The following is a 22,990-nucleotide window of genomic DNA, read 5'->3' as shown; positions in this document are numbered from 1 at the left end:
TCAATATAATTATTATTATTATATTCTAGTTCAATCTAAATAGTGAATAAAATTCCTATGCTTTCTTACTGCAGAAATGAATTATCAGAATACACTACACTACTTTGCACCAAGTCGCTCTGAAATGCATCAAAATCCACTGAAATACTAGTGAGACTAACAAAATTGTCTAGCAAAAATACAATTGGGAGGTTTAAGAGGGTTCACCCTTCAATCAGTAAACCAGACAGGAAGCTACAACATCTGTTGAGTTAGGTTAAGATGCATCCACTGCATTGCCACAGTCATACTTCAGAAACAAAGGTGAGGGTTCACGGAAAACTGCAAAGAATGGGACACTGCAAAGAACCTTTAGTATTGTGTACAATCCAACATGCAAATTAAACTGTAGGCAGTAACCTTTTATAATGTATTAACTTAACTCCCTCACTTTTCATTTCTAGGTATCTGAAATTTTGTGAACCTATACAAAGCATCATGCCCACCTAATCAGCTGGAATCTCCTGAATGCAACTTTGTCCACGTAGAAAATATAGTATTCATCGGCTAAAATACAAAGTTGAGTGGACACAGATCAAGCAACATGACTAAAAATTTTTACTATTGTACATCTAAGGCCCCTCCTGGAAAATTTTTGACAACCTTCTTTATCAGCGGTGCCTCAAATACCATAATATATACAATAATTTAACTTATTAGTCCCACTCTATATCCTACATTACGTAAAAAATCCTGCAGCTATTAAATGACTCCCTACATTCTAAACAATTTCTTACAACCATTTACAAATGAATGTTCAAGGCATGTGCATTTTCATGATGAGGCATACAGTTGTCATTACAGCACTAAATTACCATGTGAACCAACCACATCACTTTTTTTTAATCATAAATACTACTCACCATTTCTGTCATTCAAATAAATACTATGTTTTGTTAATAAATAGACAAAAACATATTTCACTCTCATAAACTGGTGAATCCACTCGAACTAGTCATTACCATCCACACAGGATTAGAGACTCTCATCATCTATCTGAGAGCATACCGCAGTTATAGAAAGCAAGAAGCACAATCTTCAAAAAAGCAAGAATTTCATACCTTTACTGCCTCCTTTTGTAGGCGTTGGTGTTTGTGGTTTTGACGAGAAGGAACCCTCTTCTTCATTGGGAAACATTCCAGAGAAATCTGTTATTAGCGGTGTCGATGTATTAGTTTTTCCACCTGGACTTGTGTTTGATTCATTCTAAAAAGAGAAAAGTGAAAATCTATTAATTCTAAGTGCCAAAAATGAATATTACATTAGTTAATAAAGAGTGAACCTTATGCAAAGACAGAAAGCAGTAAGACTAATTTTCCCTTTAAAGGGTTAGATGTTTAGTGATTTCTCACTAATGCTTTCTGCCTTGTGCATTTTTGGCCTATACAGTATTCCTATTCGGTCCAAGTCTTCACCTATGCCATTTCTCCACAATTTCTTCACGTATAGGGTACTGTGTGCAGCATTATTAGCAATAAATATCTTAACCAGACCACTTTTTTCAGTATTAAAAATTCCTTGCAGTGTTCCCTTGGCCCCAGCTGCATTTCTTTATGTCATTTTCATTTTGTTGTTTACATTTTTTATTTTTTCCCTGCTATTGGTCCAACTCTTAAACTTTGCCTCACTCCAATTTTCAAAACTTATTTTAGTACAAATTCTTCGTGGCAACCAAGTAAGAATCTACATATGAACTTGGGCGCTCTTTTGTAATAATGATCCTCAATTTTTTTGCTATTCCTAATAGTTTCACCTAGCTATTTCCATATATACAGTACTGCTTTTATGATTATGTGGTCAACTCTACTTTTTACCACATGCCTGAAGCATCTAAACTTTCATGATTTTAATTAAGACCTAAACCAATATTTTTGGTAACAGAAAACGCAGTACTAATCAACAGGCACCACTATTTATGATGACCATCCAGGGAAAAATCTGTCATATTTATTATCTAAATTATGCTAAGAATTTGCTAAATGGAACAAAAATCATTTCAAAGATTTCCTGAGTTTTCTCTAGTTATTTTTACATGGACACTTCTCTATAATGCTTTCCCTTTCCTGCTTTATTTTGCCTAATATGATTGAGTGTCTGTATTTTATCAACTCTTCTTGCAGTTAAATTCAGATAACCACAACTAACTCTTAATATAATGTTGTTGTTATATATGTAGTAAAAATATGTGCAAAAAACTACACTTACTTCACTCATTGTTCATGATAATTCTACTCTCAAGTCAGCCAACCCTATAAGGAATGAATGTTTTGGTTCCATAATCTGGTAATAATACCTACTAATAATAATATCACCCTCTATCTAAATCCTCAACACTAAAACATACAGCTCCAATGATGGACCACTATTTTTATAAAAAGTTTATTTAAAATGTTTTGCTTTGATTCATGAAATGTAGAAGCAGGAGAGAATTTGAAAGCCTGGCTGTAGAGGGAGAGCAACAGGCAATTGTCATCAACAAGCCATATATTTATTGCATACCTAGCCACCTCAGAGGTCATGGTAATTAATGCAATACCTGACAATAGAGGAAAACCAGAGAACCAATGCATATATCAGAATAAGGAGAAAAAACAATGAAAACCACATACGTGTAATATGTTTAAGTACTTAAAAATATATATTTCCAATGTATTATAATGAATATATGATGCAACTACTATTTATAGGAATGTACTGTGAGACTAAGATGTATGGACAAAGATCAAGATGAAAGACATAAAAAGTATTTTTGTACCTATAAACACTAACACAAACTGAGAAAACTTTTCCTATTGTTATTCATTCCCAATTCAATTAGCAGTTATGTGTGCAGAAGGAAAAGTAAATAGGTTTGTGAAACAAGAGTTAAGGGGAGCGTTTAAAAAAATCGTTTTTTATTAATAACTCTGGTTTTTTGCATGAATCAGTTTGAAATTTTGGGCATTGGTTAGTTTATGTCCAGCTCCCCCCCGCCCCCAATTCTTTAAAAAAAAAATTCAGCAATAACTATTGCAACCTAAGAGCTGAAATTTACGTGGTAGACAGGTATTACAGAATAGAATAAAGTAATAGTGTTTTTTACATTTTCTTTTTAACAAATATTTTTCGATTTTTGAAAAATCTTGGATCGATTTCATGGAAAAATAAATCCCAAAAATATTTTTTGGGACAAAATAAAAAAAAAACTCTCTATAGTTTTGTAGACAATTTATTTAGCTTTCACTTGCTTTTTGTTTCATTGAGATAGGTGAATTCATTACATCTGAGTTTCCATTTGAAGGTCAATAACTTTAGTTTTGAGATATCAGCCTCCAAAGTTTTATGATGACATTTTTTGCTTGTCTGTCCATTTATTTGCTTGTTGTCTCACACTTTGAGGTTTTTATGACAAATTTGATATGTTATATCATATTGGTGTTATCTGTGATTATTATTTTATGTATATGGAATTATATTTCATATATTTAGGCTCCTGGTCCCCCTCTTTCCTCTCTCTTGGATGCCTCCCTCTTCATGATGTTGTTTCTTCCTTTCTCTTATGGAATGTAGATGTTGTTTAAATTTTCTTGGTCTTGGCATGGTTTCTTCTGAACAAAGAAGTATTGCAAAGCCAAGAGAAATACAAAAAAATTACTTGCAAAGTAATATAAGTATGCTGAATGAAAAGTGTGTCAAAACACAGGCGATGTTGGGCAGCGCGACGTCTTACTTCGTCGAGAGCTGAGCTGCCACCGATTGCCCAAGTGGGTACACTCCTTCACCCAACAGAGCCTCTACGCACTTGCGTAGGATATAGTTGCCATATACCGCATTTAGATATTCTTCTTTGATAGCTAAATTGAAATTACTACCGATATACTGAAGCTATCATTACATTATACGAAAAATGTAATTTTCTCAGTGATAGTAGGGTTACAGTTTTGGCTTATAACTCCAAAACTATTGAGATTTTTTTAATAAAATTTTCTGAGAATGTAGTCAAGAGGTGTAAGAGTCTGTATGTGAAATATCAGGAAAAATTTGGATTCTTCGATTTTTTCGTCAAACGCTCCCCTTAAGTACTCTTTTTTTTTTTTAGAGCTGAATTTGGTCTATTGGCAATGGTTTCACAAGAATATCCCAAGTATCCAGCCACCATGATCAATACTCAAGAAATACAAAAGGTTTTTTTACTTTCTGACTGGAAGCCAGACATCCAAAATTCTCTAACCAACAAACAATCAGATGACTAACAAACTAATTTCAGGCTTATGATAGGCTTGACACATTTATAAAATAATGATTATCTTATCGGGAATTGTTTTTAAAAAGTTGAAATTTCCTCAATCAATGTTATTACAGTTCCATAAAAGATCTCATTCACTTACAAAGGGTAAAGCTACTTACCAAATAAGATTCTGAGAAACGGCTGTCATCGACAGAAAGACGTGAATCTTCGTCTTCATCTATAATGTTAATAGTTGCCCCTACTTCATCATCAGATGAACTTAATACTTCTCCAAACAGTTGCTCTGAAAAAAGTTTTTGAGAATGTGAATTTGTTAAATTACTTTACAAAATGTCAACATTGGATTAATGTTTACACATAAGTGCAAATTGCTATCACAGAACTAAAATGAAAATGCTATGATAATGCTGAAATTACATACTGCCTTTCCATAATATCCTCTACATGGATAAACTCCCAATCTCATGCCATCCCTAAATTATAGAAATATTTACTTACGTAAATATGTACCAGCTATGATATGACTTATGAGAACATAATCAGTTCTAGTGAGAGAAGTTAAATAATATAAAAAGAAAAGCATAAGCAAAATACAGTATATGGTGAATACTGCACCATTCTTTAAACCAATGACAATCAATGACTTACCATCAAGATTAGAAGATGACATATTAGTATCTGGATTATTTTTCTTTTCATCTTCTTCTCTCACAACCTCCCATCGTATAGTACTGGCTTCATTGTCAGTTCTCAACAAACGCTTGACCTCTTTTTCAATCTCCGGTAAGTCAAGATTCTGAAGTAAAGTAAGCAAAAAGGTAAAATGAAGTACTTGCAGATAATGTATTGCAGAAGAGTATAACAAATTATTATCTGAATCAGAAGGATAAATGATAAAACTATGGGGCATAAACAAAATACTTTTTCATGCAACTATTACTATATATATATATATATATATATACTTGTGGGATCTTCAATTTTTGGAGACCTATTTTTAATCCTAAAAATCAGGGCCTGAACATTAAATGTGCTATACACTTGAAACCATAAAATTCTGGGACTAGCCTAGGGCTAGATTCGGTAGCTTATGATTGTCTCCCAGCAGAAATCAAGCAAAGACTAGTTTGGTCCTTATAAAATAAAGAAATGTTATTACAGTTGTAGTTTTACTTTTCTTGGAACTCTTCATTATTACATTATTTTGATCAAGTAATTCCGTAAATCTGACTTTCAGTAATAAAATTTGTCAAGCTGCACAACAGTTAATGTTTAACTTCAATCTTTGCTAGTTTCATTATTGGGCAAGAGCTTTTGGTAGCTGTGAAAAATGCAAACATAAGTGTACGATGTTGTAATAAACCACACAGATTTTTCTCTTTTCTTTATTTTAATTATCAGTAATATTGATGATCTGCAGGTTAGCATACACTGTACCAATATGTTATATATTTTATACACTTACAAATTTATAATCCTGAGCTAACTTAACTTTGAAATGAGAGAATTTTAGGCTAACTAGGTCTAAGGCTAGCATAACCTATCATATTGTTTTGATTCAAAAAATAGCCTAGGCCTACATAAACTTAATCTGGCCTGAACAATATTTGCCAAAATCTTGACTTAAACATTACACGGGGTATAGGCTAAAATCATGAGGGGGGAAAAAATGGGGATCAAACACTGCACAGAGTCAAACATTACATGAGTATATATGGTAGATGAAAAAAATGCCTCTGATTTGAACATGCCACAAAAGCATTCACTGCCAGTTTTCATGAAATGACAATCTAGTCCTCAGTTATCCAATTCATTGAGCCAGAGCCAGCTCAAAAACTGTAATAGTAATACAGCTTGCATAAGGCTAGAACAAAAAATTGTAAATAGATAATGTGACTGAATATGAACAAGATAAATGTGACTGAATATGAAAAAGAAGACTCATATGATACATTTAATTAGTATGGAAAAGATATTGCAGTAAATTTTATAAATAAAAAGGTTTTTACAACATTTACTTTCCCTCTTATTCACAAGTAAGGTTTATTTAATATTCAATACTCCTGCAGCCATGAAACTGCAATGAAATTATGATAAAAAAAAGTAATACTATAATACACAGGATGAAACAGTATGACTATTAAGTACAACTTGAGTCTCACTGCAGAAGAACATTAAAATAAACATTTTTATGTTAGCTTTTCCTGTTATGGAGTTAGAAATTAAATGAATTCTCCCCTTCTTCTGTCCAGTGCTTTTTCTGCCTAAACTACCATTAGGTTTAGGTCTTGATCTGTGATTTCCTGGGCATGCCTACTGCCATTCATCCTGCTGCTTCAATATCTACATTTTTTCCGACCAACTACTCACTGTCCATTGTTATCACAGGTCCAAAACATGTATTTTGGAGACCTCAGTCTCTTTTCCAGACTCTTGATACTGCATCTCTCCACCTATTTCTCTTGCATAATACAATCTTAATCTTTTGTTCCACCTTCCCTAAAGCTCCATCTTCCTTGTCAGAGCCTCACAGCCTATATTCTCTTGTATAAAATAGCACAGGCCTTATATACTCTTCTAAAGTCTTTGCTCTATCGTCCAAAGGAACTTTTTTATTTGCCAAGAGCCTAGCTATTCTCCCCATTTCATCTATGCTGCAGCTACTCTCTTTCTTACTGGTCTCTAAATAGTTAATAGAAATGCTCTGCCTCTGCTAAGAAATGTCCATCTATCACAACAAGGTTCTGAACTCCCTTCTCTTCCCTATTTCCTCTGGTAGTGCATTTGGTATGCTCTACAGAGTTAACCCTGACCCTTCTCCCATAACCAATGGAAAGTTTCCTGAAAATACTCTTTTGCTTTGCTTCTTTTCCAGTCACCAGAAGCTTTACTTTCCTAGCGATGATGTCCAGTCCTCTACTCCACTTTATAAACATATCCACCAACTTGCTTTCAGATTCTGCTGTTAGCACTAGGTTGCTGAAAGATTAACTTATATCAAAGCATAACATTACACTCTTCATAATCCAATACAGTACAGGCAGTCGCCAGTTAACGGCGATCGTGTTTTACGGCGTTTGCATAGCTACGAAAATTGGCAATTTTCAGCGCCGAAAATCGCTGATTTCCGCTAACTGGCACTGATGATTGGGTACTGGCGCCGACATATACCCAACAGAGGCGCTGATAACCGAAAACCGGCACTTTCCGGAGCCAATAAGCCCCCGAAAATCGTTGATTTTCAGTTAGTGGCGATTTTTGGTTATCATCACACCCTCAGAACGGAACCCCCGCCGATAACCGGGGACTGCCTGTACTGTTTTTTCGTTTAAATAACATACCTTCATATTACAGACTTGCCATCTGGCTGTTGAGATGAAACCCAGCCATAAAATGAAGAAAGGCTTTGCTGTACTTATGCAATTACAACAAACATAAATAACAGTACACAGAAGAGATTTAACTTGCCTTCTTTCTGAGAGTTTTACGAAATCGTCTTTTCCGGACATTTTTCAAAGGTGGAGTATACCCATGAGGCCATAAGTATTTTTTGTCAACCTTATGAGGATCACGGCGCTTCTTCTTTGGATCTTCCTCTTCGGGTGGATCTTCCTCTTCACGTACCATTAGCATCTTAAAGGAAAAAAAAAATTTCACGTCACAATACTAAACAAAAACAGATAACTCTATTTTAGGTTATACCTTAGTCTCCTGATTTTATAAAAGAAGACACAGTAAATGCAAAAACTGAAAACTGGAAGTACAGTTCACCAGATGTATCTCCTTACCATATCTTTTACTACACATGAAAATTTTAATGAAATTAAAAATCCTCTTTTAGCAATGACAACAGGTAACACCCATATTAATGTTAATTATTCAATAGTTTATAAACCAGCTACCATAGCCTAACCTATTTATGGTTTTATGGTAAAATTCTACTTTGAAAAGCCTAAGCAAATACATGGCAGACGGATTCTAACTATTCTGGTTAAGCTACAGTTATCATTTTGAAATACCTAATCTTCACTGGATTATCACTTTTCTTCAAGTTACAATTTATAATCTCTGATGAATAAAATGTAGGTCATCTTGCAACTAGTCACACTTGTTTGACTCATTAGTATTTGATGAATAACCCTTATGACCCAATCCCAGAATACAACAATTGCAAAATGTCACAGTGAAATACATTTCATTTGAATGTTCAACAATGAATATCAAGCCTCTGAAACAAATCCTTGGATTGAACCTATGCCTTTGAACAGCTGAAACCCACAGCTTTTTGCAACTCCTAAGACATACGAGAACTTTGAACTCTGCTGGAATGGGAATGGTGTCATTCTGTGGATCAGTATTCCTTTCATTACACCAAATACAAACTGATTCCACTTTGCCTGGTGCAGGTTGAATGTTGAAATATGGATGTCCTGGAGATAGTTTCAGTTGTTTTTGCTACAAACCCTCTACCTCTGAGATTTGTGTTTTCCCAAGATGAATCTTAATATGATTTCCACTTCAATGACCTCTGTCCATACATAAATTGCAACTCACAATTAACAGTCTCTGATCCTGTGCCTCCTTGATTCTCCAGATATAACACTCTTGTTGTGTCTGACAATATTCCCATCCCCTTTCCTGTCACCTACGGTGTGAAGGCTTGATACAGCTTTTAGTTCTACACTGTATATTTGATATAGCTTTTAGTTCTAAATATTTGATATGATAAGACTTGTTTTGGAGAGACCAAGTTATTGTTACTTCAGGTTCAAATTCATCTGCAGATGAGCTTTCCACCCACAAATTGCAGCATCCATAAAAAGGAGCATCCAGAAGAGGAGAAACCAATGGTACCCATACTTTAGATTCAAGTGTCCTGCCATCATTTAAAATCTTCCAGAAAACTGTCTGAAATGTTAATTGGAAAGTTGTCTGGACTGGTTCCTGCTGTTCACTAGATTCTGATGATTTGAAGTTGTATAAACCAAGCCTTGATCCAGCTGAAACCAAACTCAAATGAAACTTCTGCTTTAGTGTTGACATTTCATCATTTGTTCAAGAACCCTAAAAGACTTCAGAGGTCTGGTTAAACAAATCATTTATAACTAACTAACTCATCTTTTGTTCAGCAAGGCAAGGCTTCTCGCATGCCACAACCATCCCTAAATACAGTATCTCTCTAGTTGATTCCAAATCTGACTTATTCCTATTGGTTTGAAGACCCAAGTAAGGATGTCCCTGAAAATGATAACAGAAATGCAGATGAAATTCTGATGGTGCAGATACTGTACTATCACAAACCAGTTTGTCTTGGTATCGACAAAACTTTAAACTGTTTCCATGTATTACAGCTGGTTTTGGAATGAGGACCTAAATTAAAAACTCAAGGTGCAGGAGCTAGTCTAAAACAATGCACTAATGAAATTGAAAATTTTCCCTGGCTATATAGAGCAACAATGCACTAATGAAATTGAAAATTTTCCCTCGCTATATGGAGCAAAGAGATTTCCTTGAGAGCAGATGGATCAGTATTTGAAAAAAAAAAGGCTTTTAGGTGGTCTACAAACCAACATTTCCATCCTGAACAAGGTCTGCCTGAGGTACTTGTTCAGCAGGATAAAGTCAGTGAAATGGGTGCCACACCCATTACCTTGGAAATCAGAAAAGAGCAACTGAACAAGCCTGGAAAACCTCCAAAACTTCTACCACAGCATGTTTTTATAACCACAATCTCACCTCACTGTCCAAAGCCTCACTGTTTTGTGTTCTTGCCACAGACTAAAGCTACCAGCTGTGACAAGAGTGAGGGAACCTTATCACTACATAATAAAGACAATTCCAATACCTTATGAAGTCTCTTCACAAAGGCTAAGGCCTTATCAAGGACCTCCAAAATTTCTGGAGATAAGCCCCAGCAACAGAAAAAACATCAGCAGAGGCTACAAACTTCACCTCCTCATTCTCTCCCACCTAGAGATTTAGGGCTGAAATGGTTGCTTATACCAAACTAAAAAGGATATCCTGTACCACTGGACAGCATTTGCTTGGTAGTAAAAGCACTCCAGTGGTCAGTAAAATGATTTCTTTGCTTTAATTTTAATCTCTTTTGCTTGCCCTTGCTCTTGTGTGACCCCTTAACCTTGAATGTCTGCTACCAGCACGTGGACGGTGATTTGGTTCACTGCTCATTTTCCTGCTACAGCAGTCAGTCAAAGAATGATACTGCAAAGTTAGTTTTAAATTCCTCAAAAGCTTGGTGCACTTCTATGGAGACAACAGCAGCTCTAGATGGAGGTACAAGATTTAATCCATTCAAAGGTGATATTACTTGTAGAATCACTGTTAATTCCATAGACACCAGAGCACAAGATGCAGGAACCACTGTCATCATAGTATTACCTAACAGGGCGAATGGAGTTGCTGTCATGGGAAAGAGTCCGAGTGGCTGCATGAAAGAGGAGTTTGGTGCTGCATGAGCAGGATGCAATAGAGGAGGAGAGACGAGTGATGAGATACTGATGGTAGTAGAAGAATGCCAACAAAACCTGGCTCAGAACCATGAACACAATCATCTGCTGCAGTTGATCCACAAAAGCTGGGTCTGAGGGTTGACCAAAAGCCCCTTGATCTGGATAAAAGGCAGCCAAAAGGGTGAAGCTGAAGTAGAGGAACTAGTAATGGCAAATTTACGGACCAACACACCTGAAGGAGTAATTGTAACAATGTCTCAACATATCAAGTAGAAGAGGACTGGAGAGAGGATTCATTTTGATGATGAGATATTCAAGACTGGTGATATCTTTTGGAAGGAAATAGCCTTTCTCACTCTCCTTTCCCTTGTGTGGCCCTACAGCTTCACTGAGGGAGGTGGTTTGGTACTAGTGGACACGTTCCAAGACTGACAGTCCTTAAAGGATGCTGAGGAGTCAAACAATGTATCCAATGATGCCCTTGAAGTAGAACTCTTAATTACTACTTCTACATGAAAAGAGACCACTGATCTACTGTCCATTCCTTACACACCGGATATATAATTGGAATATAAAGTTTAGGCCAAAGGCCTTGTGCTGGGACCTATGAGGTCATTGAACACTGATAGGGAAATTAAGAGTAAAGAAGGTTTTAAAGGTGCAACAGGAGGAGAACCTCACAGTTGCACTATGAAACAACTGTTAGGAAAGGGTGGAAAGTACGATGGAAGAAAGAATATGAAATGGGGTACAGTGAAAGGTATGAAAGGGGTTACAAATATGGGCCGATGGGACGCTAAAAACGAACCTTAAGTAATGCCTACAGTGCACCGTGTGAGGTGCACTGATGGCACTACCCTCTACAGGGCACACACTGGATATGTCTTCTTTGGAGAGAACTGTTGACCCAACAAATAGCATACACAGGATAAGGGAGCTGCATGCCTGACCGTGTTCCTCACCGGGTGAGCGGGTTCTGTTCTCAGCTACCACTCTGTTGGTCGCGAGTTCGAATCTCCGACCGGCCAGTGAAGAACAAGAGGAATTTGTTTCTGGTGATAAAAATTCATTTCTCGCTATAATGTGGTTCGGATTCCACAATAAGCTGTAGGTCCCGTTGCTAGATAACCAATTGGTTCTTAGCCACGTAAAAATAAATCTAATCCTTCGGGCCAGCCCTAGGAGAGCTGTTAATCAGCTCAGTGGTCTGGTTAAACTAAGATATACTTTTTGCATGCCTGACCAGGCAACCACTGACATGTGTGTGTAGGTATGGACTAATGGAAGTCAAAACAGCAAACAAAAGCCCAGAATGTGGAACACACCATCAGCAGCCCACAACTCCCACTTACTATTAACAGACAGCACATGCGACACCAATCATAAAACATACATGAGTTAAGACTAAGAAATCAGTACAAAACAATTACTTAAATTCCTCTAAAATAAAACAATTACCATGCTCAATAAAAAAATATTGAAATCAGAGTAAAAGCAATTACTCAACAGTTAAGACTGTTAGAGATCAGAACAAAAATAAGGAAGAATCGGGAAAAAAGAAATTAGTGTATAAGAATAAGACTGGCACAAGGGTAAAAACTGTGACACTAGCGAACTGGAAGAGACATGGAGAAGTGATGGAAAAAAAACTGGAGAAGCTTTGAACACTACAAAGTCAGACACTGGAACAAGGGATGGTGAGGAGTGCTTATGACAGTCCTGGCTACAAAGCGAGTCCTTTTCCCTGATACACTGGTGCGACTGGGATTTCCTTCCTAAAACTGAGGCTTCTTATCATAAATGGGATGGTACCGAGTTAACAAAAATTGGAATTACCATACACCAATTCTGAATGGTTTCAAATTCTCAGTTAACCACTGGGGACCTAGGCAGCCATATGCTTATGTGCAAGCCTATCTGAGTCACCTGATCAGCATTTTTATTCTTCTACAAGGGGATGATGTGACAGATTTCATGCATCAAATGAAATAGGTCATGTTAAAGTAGCAGGTTTATAGTGCAACACACACTCATTAGGATATAACGTAATGATTATATTACGATATAATCAGAAGTGGAATATAATTAAAAAGTTATCTTTAGCAATAAAGTTGATAGTAATGCATATGGTAATAATTCACGATAACTTCCCAACATTTAAGGGCTGTACTGACACATTAACAACATGCACTCACATTTTACGTGGCATGACTTCGAATGCTAAAAATAGTATTTTATTTGGACTAGGTTTTGCAGCCAATTATGATATCGTGGTATAGCCAAGCAACTAACAGATAATTTACATTATTTTGACTTCAACACGATTCTTACCTGACAAACATCTGCAGTTTTGTAGAAACTTTTCCCATCAATGGCTTTCCAGGTTTCCATGATGGTTGGCAAATCAACAAGCTGAAATTTTAAAAAAATTCAAACACATTTTGAAAAGATCTTATAAGTCACAAGGACAATAAAATGAGCATATAAGAAATAAGGTACCCAAGAGTTTTAGGTTTTCATAAAACATATTTATGATTATCAAAACTATCTAACATCTCCAACCATTAAAAAAGTCATCACAATCCTTTAATACATAGCAAGAAGCCCTCATTATCACAAAATGTAACCTGAGAACTGGCGTGCATCCTTCTGCTTTGAAGTAACACATATAAGAAGGTGCCAACCTTCACCAGACCTAAGCCTTAATAGCATAATTTACATCAACCTGAGAGAGAAACTTTTCAAATTTGTTCACCATCACCATCATGTAGTCCATACAAAGAACACTTTCAGACTTACAGTATGTGCAACATGAAAATGTCTCTGAAGGCCTGGCTCTGAAGCACAAGGAGCCTCTTGAAAACACCCTACAATTACATCCACATTTATCCTACCACACACAAGCAAGTACAAGCAAAAGAAGATAAAAGGAAATGTAAGAAACTATTTTTTTATTGGGCACTGGAGTACTTTGGCCACCAAGCATGTTAGTCCTTCCATCCACATATATCCGCAAGTGCTGTCTAGTGGTACAGGATATATCTTGTAGAGTACTACTCCTGAACGCAGTAACCCAAGGAGATGGATACTGTCTACTGTGTGCAGACAGTAAATTAGTTCTCTGCAGTGTACCTTCAGTCTACAAATGCAATGCTTTCTACATTATTTTCTACTTTTCATCCATTCCCTTTGCTTTCTTCCCACTCGCCTTTCCAACTTGAATATTTCTTGTTCTTGTTGTTGCATCTCACATCAGGTCAGCTCCAAGAATTTAAATAGTGACCCAGTAGGCTGGTAAAGCAGTATACTAATGAACCAGTAACCTAACAAAATTAAAGAATGACATACAATATTAACATTCACTCAATAAAACAAAAAGGTTATCACACGTAAAACACAGGATGAAAGTAAGAGGAAGATACTGCAACCTTACAAGTAAAATGTAAAGCAAAGGCTAGAGAGACATGTACATCTCCAGCAATAACACAACAACTTCATAGGACTAAATTGTAATCCAAGGCATAACATTTGAAAGGGACCCTGTATAATAAAAGCTTCCAGTCTTTCTCAGGCCCCAGATTTCATCATGTGCACACAGATGCCACAGAAACAAGCTTCTCTGCAAAAATACACATACACAAAATTCCATGTTTCCTCAAACTTTAATGCTTTAATATCAAAGTGACACAGGCTACTTGCAGGAGAAGCAATTCCTGAAAAATCTTCCAAGGAATACACCTGAACTCACTTCTCCGGCAGATAATATCTCGAATATAATGAAATACTGTAAGAGTAAATGGATTACCATAAGGTCCACCAAGCATAAAAAATGTTGACTTACATTCATCGAAGTCATATAGTTACAAATGAAATGATTCTCAGAATTAATACTTAAGAAGAAAAAATTAACATTAACGTCTCTATAAACCAATATCAGTCAAGAGGTAGTAACCAAAGGTTGAATAGCAGGCATCAGCAGTTATGCCTTAAAAACCTGTTTTATTCATCTTTACCAAAACATTACCAGTCACAATCAAAATATGTTCAGTGCCATCCAGCATACTACTCAGCTCATGAAAGCAGAGCATGAAACTGAGGAAAACTACCTGAGGTTTCCGTGACAATTATCCATACAAAAGGGAAATATAGTCAATTAGGTCTTTGGTAAGAAGGAAAACAACAAACTGGAAATCAATAAGAACTGGCCCATTCAAAATAAAAGATACCTACCCTAGAGAGATTCAGAAAGGATATCCTGATAACTCTCTCCTAATAAAATCCAAAGCCAACTCAATAACATCTAGGTGCTTGCATAATTAATAAATAATCCTTTAAAACTCCCAATCATTCAAGAAAATATGAATTTTCATAGTCTGAATGGGATGGGTAACAAAGTAACCTAAAATTTTTAATGTACACAACATTATGGAAATAGACAGGCCTACTTTACTCCAAAAACATTTGTGCAAGATAAAACAAGTCTTTCATGGACACCCATCGGCCACAAAGCCTATCCTCTGGGGAACAACACACACCTCTATGATAGACTTAAGACATGGATTTGCAAAGAATAACAAATCATATACATTAGAAGAATTTACAGATTTCTAAAAAAAAAATAAAACTTTATGAAAAAATAGCATGCATTCATATAAAAATATAGTAAAGTAAGAATTCTTAATCAATAAACATTTTATACTTACTCTTGCTTTGTACATGATTGTATCAAATGTAATGATTCCATTTCGCATATCATCCTTATCATTGGTAAAGTCCACCTGAATTGAAAGTCGATCTTTGATATTTGTCTGGCCTTGTCGGATGGTATCCCTCAGCAGTTCTGACTGAGCCTAAAACAATAAAATAAAAATCTGAATACTCCCATAATAATGTACAGTAAATGGTTCAACAACATTATAATAGTAATTGAAACCCACCTATTTTATGTGTCCTCAATTGTGTACGAAAAGCACATATTTAATCTGCTTATTCAAGTGTTCTTGATTATATAGGATAAACTTCTAAAAATTTCTTCAAAAGATATTATATGAATTCTCTCCATTATTTTCCGCATTGTGCACTTTCAGTCTTAATTCCCTTCTATTCCAGGTCTTCTTCAATGCCTTGTCACCACAGTTTTCTTGGTCATCTCACTTGAATTGAATTGAATTTAATTGAATATAGAATTTAGGCCACAGGACAAGCACTGGGACCTATGAGTTCATTCAGCACTGAAACAGAAACTGACAGTAAAAGTCTTGAAAGATATAACAGGAGGAAAACCTCGCAGTTGCACTATGAATTAATTATTAGGAGAGGATAGAAAGTAAGATGGAAGAGAATATGAAAGGAGGTACAGTAAAAAGAACAAAAGGGGTTGCAGCTACGGGCAGAAGGCGTGCTGCAAAGAACCTTAAGTAATGCCTACAGTGCATCGCATGAGGTGCACTGACAGCACTAACTCCCCTATGGGGAGTGAAGGGGATTCCTTTCTTAGGGTTCAATGATACTTCAGACACTACTGCAGTGAGCAAAGAAGGAGTTGCCTTTGTGGTATCAGCTCTTCTTTGAATGAAAGGTTACCATGTACAACAAGCCTAAGCAGAGTTAGTGTTTCCTGTTTGGACAGGAAGTTCCCTACTCTGAAAAGACAGAGGATGACCTAGTACAGGCACAGCCTCCCTGCCTCCCACTGGCAAACCAGCAGCAGAACTGTTATGGATACAGTATCAGTGAACTGACCCTCGACAACCTGTGACAGGGTATACCAGTGGCAATTTCAGCCTGCAAGATGGATGACATGGATGGACCAGGGTCAATGTCAGGCACAGGTGGACAGTCATAAACAGCATCATTGATGGTACATGAGGATTACCATGCATGGGGGAGCAGTCACAAGTGATGGGCACCATGCTAGATGATAGCCAATCAAGTCTATCCAAACCAATACAAAGGAAAGCTGAGTGGTTACAGGTCAGGCCAGATCCCACCTCAAATGAAGGAAAGCTGAGTGGTTACAGGTCAGGCCAGATCCCATCTCAAATGAAGTCCAATCAGACAAACAGTTGCAAGCACACCCCACAGAATCACTCCTGCAAAAAGGAACACTCTTTGTTAACCCTCTTCAACAAAAAGTGGTCACAGTGGGAAGTTCCATGGATTGCCTTTATTCATCCACAAACCAAGATGTCAAAGACAAGAAGATGGAAAATGATAAAGGTGAGCTTGAAGAGGAAAGGAAAAAGATGACATCTACAAACTGAATCAACTCTCTCACCCAAAATGGACTCACACACAATCGTATAAAACAAAACAAAAAAGTATCGCCAAAGTGGCAAATGGCACTCAGATAACCGAAAGTAGAGTAACATGTTCTCCTGACAAGGACTGAAAAAAAGCCAAGAGTTGTGGTACTCTCCATTTAAAGTTGTGACATGTTCTCCTGAATGTGAATGAAGAAAAACTGAGGATTAACAACAGGTGATATTTCCTCACTCACCCTAAGGCTTCCACCTGTGATTAGCTTGTTACAAGGTTCAGCTGCTGTCTTCACACCAGAGAATACTCATAAAAAATTAAAGGTTTGTATACTTTATCAAAACAAAACCAATAATTTTGACCTCCCAAACTGTACGAGAGATATTTGCCACATGAGAGCAAAGTTAAGGGAGAATTTAGCCCACCATGTCAGACAGGATACTGTGGCCTAGATTAGGTTTGGTTAGATGTATCCATGTATGTACTACTGATATCACCATTTAGGCAAGGCTAAGGAAAGCCTAGGGGAGTAAAGCCTTGTGGTTATGTAGGATGCAAAGTTTTAAGTCAGGTCGGATATTTCCCCCCATAAGTATTCTTGTCATAATTCTAGATAAGCTAGAACAGATCAAATAGTTTAGGATGGAAGCCTGTCATCATCTCTGGCAGGCTTTTACAGATCTCCTTTGAGACTAATCATTGGTTAGTTACTCCTTTGGATACTGACCCATAACAATTACTTAATCTCTTTTACATAACGTACCTCAACAGCATGATAGTTCCTTGAAATTTTGGTTCTTTACATGTAATAGGAAATACAAATGCATAGTTACATATACAAATATTGTAAAATTCTAAAATGCAACAAAATTTTATTTCTTACGTGAGGTAATCGAAGAATGAAATGATTTTCCAGGTCTGGTCCTTGAGAGCCTGGAGGCCTCAATGCTCTCCCTTTCGTATTTCTGTTCATTTTTTATTTCCTTATTTAACCAAGAACAACCAACTCTTGATGATCAGTGTTGAAGAAGGATGCACTTCTTCCCTGTAAAAAAGAAAATGCAATAAAATTAATATAATACACATTTTATATAGCCTATGTCCATTTTGTACAAGAAAGAAACAAAGTACATACAGTTCAATGAAGGAACTGAAGGATCAAAGCAAATAATATGCAACTACTTTAAACATCTTAAAACAAACCCTCAGCACAAGCTTTACAATAATGTATGCGAATTTCAAACCTCAAAAGTAATTTCAGTATTTCACTAGCATACATAACATTGCTTTACGTCAGACTTGAGTAATACCCACTGCTCAAAAGCACAGTCAGAGTACCAACAAAATGTAAATGGTTGGCCACCAAAGCACTGCTGAGTTATTTACTGGGAGGGTACCAAGAAATTCTCTCACTTACACTGATGGCATGAATGTTTACTCCACATTATGAAAATACCTATATGAAAGGCAATACTGTAGCCTGTAGGATATGAAACATAAATTTCTAATGCAGGTTAACATATTCATTAAACAATCCACTAACAAAACTGAGGAGGATGGTGACTATAAACTTCGTGTATTTACATCAGCATTAATAAATTCCTGGCCAATCTAAAAAGTACTTCACAAATTTTCAGGAGTAGGAATAGAATATCAACATGATATCAACACATCATCATTACTCTGGCTAATCCTCTGGCTTATTTACGCACTCCAGATGTGCACGTCTGTTGATAAAAAATTAACCTTTGCAGAAAAAATAAAAACCAAGAGGGGCACGGTTATAGTTCCATGGGGCACAAAAGATGGAACGGAAATGAGGAAAGAGACTAATCATCTTAGACCATGCTATCATTATTACAATCCAGCCCGCAACCCTACTTGGTTAAACAGAATGCTACAAACCAACGCAATAAGGAAAGCAGGCCCAGTTAAGAGAAGGAAACTACGAAGTACAGAATAAACTTTGAAAAAGATATAACAAAGATGAAAAAGATACAAAGATGAAAAAGATAAAGTAAAACACATATCACAAATACAGTAAACTATGGCGAGAACCGTGTCAGCCTGCTCACCAAAAATTACATTTTCTCCAAGTTTAAACTTCTGAAGTCCAACAATTCAACTTCAGGACCTGCAAGATCATTTCACAATCTGATTTCAGGCTATGAATTCTCATAATTAAGTACTTACTAAATTGTGACTTGGACCAATAACACCACCTTAACAAACTGGCACTACAAGTTCTTTGATTGTCATTTCAACAGTTTTGTTTTCGGTATAAGGTAACTTGGTGCTGGAGATTAAGCCTCTGTAATACCCAAGCTCTAGCAATTTGTAAACTCTGCATTATATGATATAGGCTTTAACTTGTTTACTGTTATAATAGAAATGCATTATTTTACAGAAAAAATAAAAGTTTATGTATATGTTATTGTTAATATCTATCAAAAGTTTAAGCAAAATCAAACTATTTCAGAGTACAATGTACATTTCATCATTCAAGTGTCTCACTGTTTACCTAAACCTAATGTTTAGATCTGCGTGATGTTCTGAAAAATAAAGATCTTGCACTAATTTGTGCATTACAGATTAAAATGTGGCTTTTCTCATGGGATATAATACAGTAGTAATCATGTTATAAGTATTTTTCTCACAATATTTCGTAAGTGCAAAATTAATTTGTTTTAATATAGGTCAAAGAGCATCACATAGCGACAATACTGGCTGCATAAACAGAGTACCTATGTGTAACTATGCTTTACCAACATCTGTCCAGTCCACTGCATCTCAGGACAGCTACTGCTAAGTTTGTTGTTAAATAATAACAAACCGTTATGCACAATTCTGAAAAGTTAATTTGCTCCACTTCAAGCACTATTCCCCCTACTGTGTTAGCGTTAGGTTCTGTTGCCTCAGGTTAGGCTGGATTAGGTTAGGGAAGTCAAGTTAGGATGTTTCCTTGCCACTGCTATGCACATCTTCATGCTTTAGAAGCTGTTTTATGATTCTAACTGATAACAAACATGAATCATTTATTTCACAAATGCTTGTCTCATAACTGTTGCAACTTATACTACTCTTTTTTTATTTTTCTCCACAGAAAAGCACCAATTTCCAAATACAGTTATCCTATAATAGAGATATGCAAGGATATAAAGAAAAAAAGTGGCATGTACCCACAATAACTGGCAAAATGCATAAAACATGAGAAACAGTTGGAAGAATACAGGTCGCATGTGGTTCATGTATTTGGTAACAATTAGAATACAGGTCGCATGCGGTTCATGTATTTGGTAACAATTAGAATACAGGTCGCATGTGGTTCATGTATTTGGTAACAATTACTATCTCACTTAAGCTAATTATCCTAACTATTAGTTTGGCCTTAGTTAATGACCTATACTTTAAGGGCAAATCCATTAGACTTACCATTAAGTTACGTGGACCTAGTTAAAGTCAACCTCTTTCTTAAAGCCTGCAGACTTAGGCAAGGCTATGAAAACCAGCCTAAATTTGGTTTGGTCCTAAGCTGCCATGTGATGGCTAGACTTAGTGTCACTCAGGAATCTGCACGGTTTTACAAATTGGAACACCTTAATATTAGGATAAACGGCATTCACCATTATCTGATGTCATCATGCTGACTTATGATAAACAAAGCCTTCCATTGTGTTCATGATGAAAATTTTGAGAGGTTAGGTTAGGCTATTAGCTTTCTAAGATGGGAACCAATGGTAACTAGCCTTCAAAATGATAACTAGCCTATCTCCTTATATTCTTTTTGTCAAGTAGACTAAAACTGAATTCTCCTCTCCTGTCAAAGGCTAAAGTTGCATTATGCTACCAAAACCTCCCACATTCTATAGCAGTGGTTCTCAACCTGGGGGGCGCGCCCCCCTAGGGGGGCGTCGGCAATTTCCAGGGGAGGCGCGAGGCCTACGGAAAATTTAAAAATTCTAGAATTATATTCGTTATTCTCTTAACAAGAGTGAGGAACTAATATTCAGAAGTTTATAAAAAGAATGAAAAAATATCGCCTTCTAACGTTAGTTTCCTGTAGTCTATCATTCTAGTTAGACTCACTAGGCTTACCATTATTTTATAATTACTTACCTCCCTCCCTGACCCTCGAAACTTCTTCTCTTTCTCTTTTTTTTTTTTTATTTTCCTCCTAATCTGGGAGGGAATTTTACTCATAGATGCAAGGGGGGCGTGGAAGGAAGGACCAGCTCTTAGAGGGGGCGTGGTAATAAAAAGGTTGAGAACCACTGTTCTATAGCAACACCCTCCAGGTAGGTCATATAAACTGGTGTACATTTTACATGGCCCAAATTAATTTTGCCTGAAGTTGTTAGCATGGCGAAGCAAGTCCACTATTGCATGTAAGCAATACTTATACTATGATACTTTAATCTGTAGCAACCATTGAATTTAATACCAGAAATTGTCAAAATGCTGGTCATTCAAAATTGAATAGGCAATAAGTGAATAATAGGCACCATTAAAGAAATTAAAAGTATTGCATCATTTCCTAAGTACACTCTTAATGTTTTGAAGGAATGGATGGAATATAGAGTTTAAGCCAAAGGCCAAGCACTGGGACCTATGAGGTCATTCAATGCTGGAAAAGAAATGAGAGTAGGTAGGTTTGAAAGGTGTAACAGGAAGACAACCTTGCAGTTGCACTAAGAAATAATTGTTAGGAGAGGGTGGATAGCAAGATGGAAAAAAGATATGAATGGAGGTACAGTACAAGGAATGAAAAGGGTTGCAGCTAGGGGCCGAAGGGACGCTGCAAAACTGTTTTGTAGGTACTCGTCCCCCAAGTTCTTGGACATTGTCCAAAACTGGGAGGTGATAGATACTATTAGTAAATGTAATATTCTACAATGATTATAAGAGCCTTTTTTTTGTCACATTAATAATTACCTACCATTTTTCATTTTTTAACAATTTTAAAACTTCATAAATTGTGCCAAAGTGCCCAAACATTATCCGACTCCTCCCGGTTTTCACAACAGTTTCTTCACCTTAACAATGGCTACTCTGCATGTAAAAACTGTCAAAGGTTACCTTAACTGATACATTTTATATTACAGATCCAAATAATTGTCTATCCACCTGGAACCAGGGTAACCCCTTAGGCAAAAGTGCCCAAGTGGTGGTCGAGGCTTTCTCAAAACTATATCAAAGATATACTTCAAATGAGATACATTCTGACCACGTCCAGGATGGAAGGGGGGAGGGAGATGACTCAGGTGAGGGACAGGACAACTTATACCTCCTGTACCCTCTCACACAACAGCATGCAGAACAATGTGCGCACAACCATTCTGCAGTATAACCATCCCTTCCAATGATACATGCCTCTATGGTAAATTTGGAATTTGAACATAAAATTACCAGAGGTCAAGCACTGGGACCTTTGAGGTCATACAGCACTGAAAAGGAAATTGAGAGTACACGACATTTTAAAGGCATAAAAGCAGGAAAACTTCGCAGTTGCACCATGAAAAAATTATTAGGAGAGGGTGGAAACTACGATGGAAGAGAGAGAACATGAATGGAATTACAGTAAAAGGAATGAAAGGGGCTGCAGCTGAGGGCTGAAGGGACACTGCAAAGAACCTTAAGTAATGCCTACAATGCACCACAATATGCACTGATGGCACTACCCCTCTATGGGGTCTGTTGTAAATTTCTACTTTAAATAAATAATTGATTTTCCTGTTTTAACAAGTGCTTTTAACAATTTTCTGACTCTCATTTCATTAGCATCCCTGTGATTTACCCAATGCCATGTCAGGTTAGGTAGGGAGGTCGTGATGGGGTGAACCCATACTTCTGCCCCCACCCACTGACCTAGGTTACATTAGGTTAGGGAAATTTACCTTAGGATGCATCACTGTAACTGTCCTTGCTACATTGTCATGTTTTATGTTTGTGATTTATGCATTTTCTATCTTTCAGAAGGGGCCAATGCACTCGTTTT

The 22,990-nt window shown here is 36.6% G+C and overlaps 1 protein-coding gene across 5 annotated transcripts in view; it reads right to left on the bottom strand.

Moving 5' to 3' along the window:
• Positions 1 to 22,990, bottom strand: part of Taf7 (TATA-box binding protein associated factor 7) — a 54,927-nt gene that overhangs the window by 25,688 nt on the left and 6,249 nt on the right. For all 5 annotated transcript variants that reach the window (XM_067118586.1, XM_067118585.1, XM_067118589.1 and 2 more), the window contains 7 exons: positions 17,879 to 18,040; positions 15,441 to 15,587; positions 13,069 to 13,149; positions 7,736 to 7,900; positions 4,916 to 5,063; positions 4,426 to 4,550; positions 1,101 to 1,245 (listed from right to left, as the gene is read on the bottom strand). In XM_067118586.1, coding sequence (XP_066974687.1) covers positions 1,101 to 1,245; positions 4,426 to 4,550; positions 4,916 to 5,063; positions 7,736 to 7,900; positions 13,069 to 13,149; positions 15,441 to 15,587; positions 17,879 to 17,968 — 901 coding nt within the window. In that variant the 5' untranslated portion in view covers positions 17,969 to 18,040. The remainder of the gene's footprint in view (positions 1 to 1,100; positions 1,246 to 4,425; positions 4,551 to 4,915; positions 5,064 to 7,735; positions 7,901 to 13,068; positions 13,150 to 15,440; positions 15,588 to 17,878; positions 18,041 to 22,990) is intronic.

Source organism: Macrobrachium rosenbergii, chromosome 16 (assembly GCF_040412425.1).
Source record: "Macrobrachium rosenbergii isolate ZJJX-2024 chromosome 16, ASM4041242v1, whole genome shotgun sequence".
Taxonomy (NCBI): Eukaryota; Metazoa; Arthropoda; class Malacostraca; order Decapoda; family Palaemonidae; genus Macrobrachium; species Macrobrachium rosenbergii.
Note: the sequence above shows the minus strand (reverse complement) of the source record. Positions and strands in the feature narration are given on the sequence as shown.